The 10,662-nt window shown below is 40.5% G+C and overlaps 1 protein-coding gene across 3 annotated transcripts in view; it reads right to left on the reverse strand.

Annotated features, from left to right (window-relative positions):
- The window catches only part of slc18a2 (solute carrier family 18 member 2), a 44,420-nt gene extending 35,874 nt beyond the window's left edge, over nucleotides 1–8,546 (reverse strand). The window contains exons 1-3 of one of the 3 annotated variants that reach the window (XM_068002141.1): nucleotides 8,414–8,546; nucleotides 7,982–8,135; nucleotides 3,994–4,342 (exon numbers count right to left, since the gene is read on the reverse strand). In XM_068002141.1, coding sequence (XP_067858242.1) covers nucleotides 3,994–4,342; nucleotides 7,982–8,114 — 482 coding nt within the window. In that variant the 5' untranslated portion in view covers nucleotides 8,115–8,135; nucleotides 8,414–8,546. Of the gene's footprint in view, nucleotides 1–3,993; nucleotides 4,343–7,981; nucleotides 8,139–8,413 lie in introns of all 3 variants that reach the window. The other 2 variants (XM_068002140.1, XM_068002142.1) reach the window with 2 other exon arrangements.
- Between the last annotated feature and the right edge of the window lie 2,116 nt (nucleotides 8,547–10,662).

The following is a 10,662-nucleotide window of genomic DNA, read 5'->3' on the forward strand; positions in this document are numbered from 1 at the left end:
TGGATATGTTAGTGGGAAAAAACAGGCAAATATAGTAATTTAAGATCATAATAAAATTCATTTTGTTGTTGAAGTATGACTTAGCAATGTTTTCCTAACTCATGCTGGAAATAATGTCATGCTGCCCATGGTCTGTTGTGCAGCCAGTCACCTGTATAGGCATGCACACCTGTATACACACTCATATATACAAGCAAACACAATCTCTCATGCTATCGTATATGTCTACTTACTCACACATGCACACTCGCACATTCTCTCCTATCATACATGTCTACTCACTCATACATGCACACTCACACATTCCCTATCATACATGTTTGCTTACTCATACATGCACACTCACATTCTCCCCTGCTATCATGCATGTCTACTCACTCATACATTCAGACACACATTCTCTCCTGATATCATACATGTCTACTCACTCATACATGCGCACACACACAAACACAAAATCTCTCCTACTGTCATACAAACATTTTCTCCGACAATCGTACACACGTACATATTCTGTCGTACTATCATATATGCATGCATTCTCTATAGTCATCTCACAAACATATATTCTCTATTACTATCACACAAGCCTACTCACTTACAGGTACACACAGTCTCTTCTGCTATCATATATTCTCTCCTATCATATATACATACTCTCCTGCTATTATACACATATTCCTGCCTAATATTATGCATTATCTTCTATCGTACATACACATATACCCTCCTATCATCCATCCATTTACAAACATTCTTTCCTGCTATTAAACATATACATATTTTCTCCTGGTCTCTCAAACGTTTATTCACTCTCTCAAAAACAAACAATCTCTGTTCTGCTATCTCCCTACAGTAGCACAGACATTAACAGTAATGCATACACATACTATGTACACATTCTCTGTCATACACACATAAGTATTGATTCAATGCCATTCATTGACACTCATATATACAAGCATACATGTTCTTTTAGCTGTCATTTTCATACATACTAATATACACATTCTCACACACATTCTTGCTCATGTGTGCACACACAAACAAGGATAAATCCCCTTTAATTAAAAATCATACAGATTGATGTTAAGTGATGCACTGTAGTTTTACATTTTGGACATATATTTATTCTGTAATGAGGGCTAAAGTGCTACCTGTGTAGAAGCTAAGGCTTGCTGGGGTAGATTTCCACCATTACCACATGGACATTAAGTATCACCTGGACAGCGCAGAAAAGAAAATCTGGCTAGGAGGATCACTCCATCCATTCATTTAAAAGACAAAAATCTACCCCACTGGTTTCAAATGTATCCATCTGCTTAGTTTTTAATTAGGAACATAGGAACAGGAGGAGGCCATTCAGCCCCTTGAACCTGTTCCACCATTCAGTGCGATCATGGCTGATCTGTATCCTAACTCCATCCGCCTGCCTTGTCTCCATATCCCTTAATATCCTTGACTAGCAAAAATCTATTGATCTCAGATTTAAAATTATTAATTGAGCTAGCATCTACTGCTTTTTGTGGGAGAGAATTCCACATTTCTACCACTCTTTGCGTAAAGTGTTTCCTAACTTCTCTCCTGAATGACCTGGCTCTGATTTTAAGGTTATGTCCCCTTGAACTAGACTCCCCCACCAACGGAAAATGTTTCTCTCCATCTACCTGATCAATTCCTTTCAAAATCCTAAAAACCTCAACCAAATCACCCCTTAACCTTATATATTCCAAGGACTACAAGCCTAGTTTATGTAACCTCTCCTTATAATTTAACCTTTAGTGCCCTGGTAAAATTCTGGTGAACCTGAGCTGCACTCCTTCCAAGGCCAATATATCCTTTCTATGGTGCAGTGCACAGAACTATACACAGTACTCCAGTTGTAGCCTAACCAGGGCTTTTTATAGCTGCAGCAATACTTCCTCCCCTTTACATTCTAGCCCTCTAGTTACAAAGGCTAACATTCGATGAGCCTTTTTTGATTATTTTTTGTACCTGACCACTACATTTTAATGATCTGTGTACATGGACCTCTAAATCTCTATGGGCCTCAACTGTTCCTAGCTTTTCATCAACAAAAAAATATTCCAATCTATCCTTTTTTGTTCCAAAATGGATGACCTCACACTTACCTGTATTGAAATCCATCTGCCACAGTTTTGCCCACTCTCTTAAACTATCTTTGTAATTTTGCTCTTGTCTACACTATTTACTACACCAATCTTTGTGTCACTGGCAAACTTGGATATATGGCTCTCTCTATTGTATTATCTAAGTCATTAAAAATATAGTGAGTAGTTGAGGCCCCAGCACAGATCCTTGTGGGACACTATTAGTCTCTTCCTTCTAATTCGAATACATACCCATTTTCCCTCTGCTCTCTCTTCTACCGCCTAACCAATCTCCTAACCAGGTCAATAATTTGCCTTCAATTCCATGAGCTTTAATTTTAACTAACAGCCTCTTACATGGAACCTTATTGAATGCCTTCTGGAAGTCCATATAAACTACATCCATACATTACCCCATCTAATACTTTAGTTACTTCCTCAAAAAATTCAATTGTGTTCGTTTGACACAACCTACTCTTTACAAATCCATGTTGGCTCTCTCTAATCAGTTCAAATTTCTCTAAGTGCTCAGTAACTCTGTGTTTAATTATAGATTCCAATAACTTCCCCACAACAGATGGTTAGACTAACTGATCGATAATTTCCTGGTTTCTCTCGCCTTTCTTAAGTAATGGAGTGATATTTGCAATTTTCCAATCTAAAGGGACAATTCCTGAATTGAGAGAGCTTTGGAAGATTATGGCTAAAGCATCTGCAATTTCCTCGCCTACTTCCTTTAAAACCCTGGGGTGGAAACCATCAGGTCCTGGGAATTTGTCGGTCTTTAGTGCCATTATTTTTTCGAATACTGTTTTCTTGCTTATGTTAACTTTAGTGAATTCCAGTCCTTGATTCATTATTAGTTTCCCTGGAATGTCAGGTATATTATCCTCTTCTTTTACTGTGAAGACTGACAAAGTCATTATTCAACAAGTCTGCTATTTCCTTATTTTATTTGCAATATTACTGTCATTTGTTTTTGAAGGGCCCACATTCCTCTTGACCACCCTTTTTCTTCTTATTAGCTGATTATATGGGATGTAATCTGCCTTGTTTTGAAAACTCCTTTATCGAAACGATCCCCCTTGTAAAGTAGAAGCTGTTAGCTGATTTCATAGCAGTCTCTCTAATCCACGACCTCTATCATTTGACTGTCTTACAATGTCAGATGGATGTTACCAAGAAAGGTGAATTGTATGCCGATTGAATGAGACACAATGGTATAAAGACAAGGAAATGGAGACAGAGTACACTGATTAGTGAACCTTCCTTACCAACCGTAATATACTGTCAACTGTGTACACCAAAAATGTGTAACGACTTTGTCAGAGGTCACATTACCCCCTCGTATCCATGCAGAAGAAATGATGGCCAACACAAGCTGTCTATGGTGTGATGGATGAGGTTAAAGATTCGGAGAAGTAAATAGAATAGATTGAGATAGTTTAAGCAAAAGCAGAAAATGCTGGAAACGCTCAACAGGTCAGTCAGTATCCATGGAGAGAACAGACAAGTTAACCTTTCACTAGTTCTGATGGGCTCTATACCTGAAACGTTAACTAATATCTCTTCAAGTGGCTCCTGTGTCAAATGTTGTTTGATAATTGCTCCTGTGAAGCACCTTGGGACGTCATACTATGTTAAAGGCGCTATATAAATGCAAGTTGTTGTTGCTAACTTGTCTGTCCTCTCCACAAACTTCGTCTGACCTGCTGAGTGTTTCCAGCATATTACGTTTTGGTTTCAGATTTCTAGCACCTGTAGTAGTTTACTTTTCACCTATTGAGATAGTTTGGTTTGTTTATTCAGAGGGGGATTCACTTATTACAGGAGATTACGCTAATGCAAGTTCTTTCGCGGGACAGGGGACCCAATGACTCACCTATTTGTCAACGGCCCTATGAAGGGGTTTGTTACGAGCTGCACGGTTGCCTTTGAGGCAAACAATAAGCCAACTTGAACATTCTCATTCAGCAGGTCTGCGTCCTTTTTGAAACAGCTCCCATTGGAATCGGGTGCTCCCGTCGCCTTGGCCACGGTGGGCTGCGTTGCATTGAAAACCTTCTCTTTATCTCCTCGGTCCCTCTCCGTCCCAGTTATCATTGTCATGTTGTCATAATAGGAAAATATTTTCTGAAATCTGGTCGAGGAAACAATCTCGGGGTTTTGTGTCGGGTTTTCCGCTGGTGATCGATGTTGAAGAGCATACAAGTAACTAGGAATGATAGGCACTGCAAGACAAAAGCAGTTACACTTTCAATTCCACTGATCTGTCACTGGGGGGTTAAAATCAAGCTAGACAGTGTTATAAACACACAAAATCACAACACACATAGTAAAATTTTATTGTGATTAGATCCGTGCAGCCTGGATCTTAGCAATCCGTGTTCCAATGGCCCAATCATCTTCAGCTGCATCATCAATGACCTTCACTCCATCATAAGGTCAGAAGTGGAGATGTTTGCTGATGATTGCACAGTGTTCAGTTCCACTCGCAACCCCTCAGATAATGAAGCAGTCCGTACTCCCATTCAGTAAGACCGGAACAACATCCAGACTTGGGCTGATAAGTGGCAAGTAATATTCGCGCCACACAAGTGCCAGGCAATGACCATCTCCAACAAGAGAGAGTCTAACCACCTTCCCTTGACATTCAACGGCATTACCATCGCCAAATCCCCCACCACCAACATCCTGGGGGTCACCATCGACCAAAAACTATACTGGACCAGCCACATAAATACTGTGGGTACAAGAGCAGGTCAGAGGCTGGGTATTCTGCGGCGAGTGACTCACCTCCTGACTCCCCAAAGCCTTTCCACCATCTACAAGGCACAAGTCAGGAGCGTGATGGAATACTCTCCACTTGCCTGGATGGGTGTAGTTCCAACAACACTCAAAAAGCTCGACACAGTCCTGGACAAAGCAGCCCGCTTGATTGGCACCCCATCCACCACCTTAAACATTCACTCCCTCCACCACCGCGCACCATGGCTGCAGTGTATACCATCTACAGGATACACTGCAGCAACTCGCCAAGGCTTCTTCAACAGCACCTCCCAAATCCACGACCTCTACCACCTAGAAGGCCCTGGGCAGCAGGCACATGGGAACACCACCACCTGCACATTCCCCTCCAAGTCACACACCTTCCCGACTTGGAAATATATCGCCATTCCTTCATCGTCTCTGGGTCAAAATTCTGGAACTCCCTACGTATCAGCACTGTGGGAGAAACTTCACCACACGGACTGCAGCAGTTCAAGAAGGCGGCTCAAGAAGGTGGCTCACCACCACCTTCTCAAGGGCAATTAGAGATGGGTAATAAATGCTGGCATTGCCAGCAATGCGACATCCCATGAATGAAAAAAAGACACCATTTCCCCATTCTACAGCTGCTAAATGCAACAGTTGTAGCTTAACCCCTATAATCGCTAATAGTTGTAGGGAACCTCGACAACGGATACAAACTCTGATCTTTTATGGTGAATGCTGACATTATACGACATACTGCACAATAAAAGAAGAATTATACATTTAGAATTGTGTCTAGATCATTGTGATTAGTTGAAGTGTCTGACAAATGGTCCAATCCATCTCTGTGCTTGAATCGTTGCTCTAGATGTCTTTTTTTCTCGACTCCGCTATGCTACTATAATTAGTTTTTGTTTTCATCTTCTGTGTTGTAATTTTCTCGGGTGTATATATTGGGGTGGATTTGATTCCTCTGCCTGTCAACTGAAGATATGTTAGTTAAAATGTGACTGTAATATATGCTGTCATACATTCTATACTGAATTGGACGACTCCGACATTTCTACTTGTGAATATCTTTGCAACTTGTAAAACTTCATTTTAGAGTGGAGAAGGCGTTCATTTCATATATCGTCGTAATTTGATTATGCTGCACAATTAAATCCGTGATATTTAGTGATTAGTTCTGCGTTATACATGGCCATGAACTGTTTCAAAATAACGTCAGTGGTCGTCTTCCAGTGACCTGCTTCCAATAAGTCCATGGGTATTTTGAAAGGAGCAGGAGTTCTAGTTGAGTTTAGTGATAAAATGACCATATTTGTTTCGGATTGATTGTGTTTTGTTTGGAGTCAATGATCTGTATAACATGAGCCAGACTAGCCAATGATGGCACTAGGACAGAATCGATCCCACGCTGCAGCATCCTCACCATCGGTCCATTGTTGCCAAGTGTACATCTGATGCTGTACACTAGACGGTGTGATAAACTCGGGGCTGTCTTCATCGAGCTCCATTACTATCCGCTTTACTCCCTTCATGTTGGAGCATGCAGCGGAAGATTATTTAGTCCTATAATACTTCTAAACAAATTGCACACACCGTAAATAATTATTGTATTCCTTTTATTTCACATTGTAATATGTCTGCTCTTTGCGTGTCTCGTCGTTGTAATGAATAGTTTATCTGCTGATCATTTCCTATTCAAAACTGATACAATTATTAGCCCACTAGCCCCATTACTGTGGACTCAATGCATTGGAACCTTTTCAATAGATTGACGTTCCAGTCCGAGTATGGGTTCACTGAGACACAAAAGTTCATTCCGGCGGCACAAGAAGTATTGTTGAGGAATAGATGACGCTAAAACAAGCAGAATGAAACGCGCAAACAGCAAACTTCAGCCCAATCCTGTGGTGAATTCTGCTGACTTCGGGCCTTTCAATTCTATCCGCAAACTAATTGAGGTCTTCCATTTCTTCCAGTTTCTCTCTGTTAACGTTAGTTTTTGAGATAAAGCAAGAGTGAAATATTTGAACGCTGAGCGCAATCTTTATAGCGTTAAAAATGGAAACGCGTTAGTCCGTGCAGTTATTCGAATTAGTATATTTCTTCAATAATATTAGAGCAAGGCTACAATTTCCATCATCCGAAAACAAGTTACAATCCCAACAGTGTCAATACTCTGAAAACAAGTCACAGTCCTTAGTGTCTGTAATCCGAAAACAAGATTACAGTTTCTACAGTTTCTATAATCCGAAAACAAGTTTATAGTAAAGATTATCGACCAACTGATTGTTCGCTGAGAAATATGATCTCAACTATCTCTGTGTCCTTCAAGGGCCATACAGTCACTCCCAATAAACAGGGTTTGTCGTGTAAAGTCGCGAATAATGGTAGGGTGGTCCCAGCAATAACACGGTTAGTTGAACACAGATAATCCGAGATATCCGATACAATAACATCCCGCTCTATTATAGCGGAATATGCTACACAGCCATTGAATTAGAGATAAACGAACACAGACGCGCAGGGTGTTTATTTTTTTTTGGGGGGGGGAATAAAAGTTACAGAGTTGTGTTCAGCAAAACAGTGTGCACTGACCTCAACTGGAGGGCAACTGCGTTGCTGCACAGATTGATCCTGGCCAGATAAAGCACGAATTGCAATCCATGCTCTTTGTTCCTCAGAGCGTCAATCCAATGCATTTTTACAGGAAATATACTGCTATTTATTCTAAATACTGTGATAGTCTAAATATAAAATTCACATTTTGTCTAAATTAGGTGAGATCCATCATTTGCCATTTTGTAAAGACCACCTGTTAGTTTCATCATTAAACAAGTGAAAAAGTCATTTCAACATCCCTCCCCCAAAAAATCTATGTGGAATATACTTTCCACGGCTCCTATGGAACGCCGAGTTTCAATGTTATTCTTGGCCTCGATGGACGCGGATCCACCCCCCCCCCTTCTAAAATAGTGTAAATTGTAGAATGAGCCTTTACTTGATCCGGTCCCCGAGGAGCCCAGGATGCTCCTGTATTCCGGAGAGATGGTGATTCCACTCCCCCCACCTCCCTTTGGCAACATGACCCCGCAGTTCCTTTCACTTACCCACCACAGTCAGCAGCATGTTGTCCAGCAGCAGTGCTATAAACACTATGAACAGAATCAGTTTGCGGGACTGCCGACCTTCCCTCAACCAGCGCAAAAAACTAAACTCTCTCAGGCTCTCGAGTCCACCCATCACTCGCGGTGCTCAGACTAACTTCTGGGGGGATAAAGAACGACATAAATCACAATAATAAAATCTAGACACTGATGATTATGAATGACGAGACAAATCCAAACTGGCCCCCTCTACATTGTTAAATAATATTCATATCCTTTAAAACGAAAATGATATTTTTGATAAAAGTTGTTTTTGTTGTATTGCAATAACATAAAATAACATCTCACGGTACTGGACGGTTACTTATCTTACTGCACAGAGAAGGGAAAGAGGTGGCCAGTGTTAAAACCTGATCTTGTACAAATATCACTCACCTTGATTTAAAATGCACGGGGCTGGGGGTTTTAAAAGTCACTGCTGTCTCCGATAGCTCCAACTGTGAAAGAGAGCCATGCAGCCGGTGGGCAGGTCGAACTTACTTCTCCCTTCAAGTGACGTTGTGATTCTTAACATTCACCGCCTTTCTTCTGGTGTTGACGTAGGAGCGAGTCGCTTGATAAGGCGCTGAATGCTGTGATCATTAACAGATGGCGGGCCAATCCTGCAGCCGTTCAGACTTCATTTCCCATATTTTCCACTTTAGAAAATCAAAATTCACATTTGATTCTATTTAATGAACGTGTTACTTCCTCCAAATAGAACCAACCCATTGATCCTGTAGGAAAGCAAATAAATGGGTAGTGGGCTTTGGGACAAATTATGTATTTGACATAGAATGAATAAACGCTGTTTACATGTTAAATTTAACATCCCATAATTTATGATGTGAAGCCACCTGTAGGAATTATTAACGAACAAACTTAACAGTTTAAGTACTGGCTGTGTTCCCCTGACCTCCGACCTCACATATAACTATGTTGAACAAATCCCACACTGTCACTTTATCAAGTGTCTCTTCGCCTCACCATGTTAAGTTTACAGATATCACTGTGAGGAGTAAATTGACTTCAGATCCGAAAATAAATACAATTTTCAATCGAATTCGTTTCAACTCCGACCGTTGCTAAGACAACAGGAAACAGGGCGCTCTGTTTGCATCAACTCTCCACAACCTGCCTCTCTCAGAAGCAAGTGGTAGGATACGATATTGGCGTGAGTAAGGACATAGAATTCTTTATGAATATAAATATGTATCGATTTGACCAAATAGAACTCAACCCCCACTCTGTAAAAATAAATTATAAAGAAAAATTAGAACACCCATTGTAAGAATTCCCTATACCATAAGTGTAGTGGTTTCTATAATTAATTTGACCTGACACCATATTGGTAAAGAACTGAGCCTTTATTGTTCTCAAACAGCAAATGATACACACATCATCAAGCAATAACTAACAACCCCAGACTAGAAGTATTTTAGGACTGGTCAGCCAATGCGGAAGATGGCCTTCTAAGTCTTAGGACTACACAGGGTTAGGCTCCAGCCAGCATTTACATCCCTGGATGCAACTGGTCTTTGGTTATTCTGACTGTGAGTCCAGTGGCTATGGGCTAATCTTTTATACACTATTGCTGCCTTGTGAAATGTGCAGTTTTGCATGTACTGTCTTGCAGGTGAAGAGCCAAACAAAGGAGGTGGTTCCTCTAAACTGTGCAACTGTGCAAAAGCAGTTACAATATTTGCAGAAGTGGTACAAAGGTCATCCTGCAGTCGTTACAATATTTTGTAGAAGTGGTGCAAAGGTTCTCTAAACAAGCCTATTGCAGCAACTTCTAATGCATCTGCAGCTATCCTGTCACCCAACGGCATTGTTCTATTAAGAGAGTTGGCAGAGGCCAGTACTTTTCCATTTTACTAGCTCATTGTATTTTGCATACCAACAGATTTTGCTGCTTGATCTGAGACCTTAACCCATCAATTGCTGCTTTCATATTTAATGGATTCCTAGTTTATTTATACTTTCTCACAGTCCCCACCTTGAGGGGGAAATATCTTTATTGACCCCTCATATCCTTATTATCGTTTGATCATTGCCACCAGCTCTAAGTTATTGGCTCGATTGCCCAATTTCCTTATCGAACAACGTACATAACAAATCTTCAAAGTTTATTTGGTTACTATCACATATCGTGACACAAAGAAAATCATAATACACTGTACAGAAAACTACAGTATAACATATTATCAAGAAATCATGGACTTAAAAGACTCTCCTGGTCTCCTTTTACTAATATCCATCTTGTGGATATTTTTCCCCAGTTGTCCCAATTTCATTGTTAATTGAAAGGAACCTAACCATGAATTTTGGAAATCCAAATTACTATGTCCCTCTTTATTTTAATTTCAATCCCTCCGATAGGTACCAGTGTTTCCTGATTGTTTCACAAACTAGTATGTTTCTCTATTGAACATGTGTCAGTGCCTTGCTTAAAAGGTTTTCTCACTCTCCTGAGCCACATTAACAATTTCATATTGTGCTGTTGTCAAGTAACTGAGCATGTCTGAGAACCATTCTTCAGCGCATCTTCATCACGCATTTCGGCATACGGGTTGCCTCACACACAACATGTCATATTAATTTTATGTTGGCCAGTCTCTTTTCCCTCATGGTATTTCCGAACG

Source organism: Heptranchias perlo, chromosome 21 (assembly GCF_035084215.1).
Source record: "Heptranchias perlo isolate sHepPer1 chromosome 21, sHepPer1.hap1, whole genome shotgun sequence".
NCBI classification, from domain to species: domain Eukaryota; kingdom Metazoa; phylum Chordata; class Chondrichthyes; order Hexanchiformes; family Hexanchidae; genus Heptranchias; species Heptranchias perlo.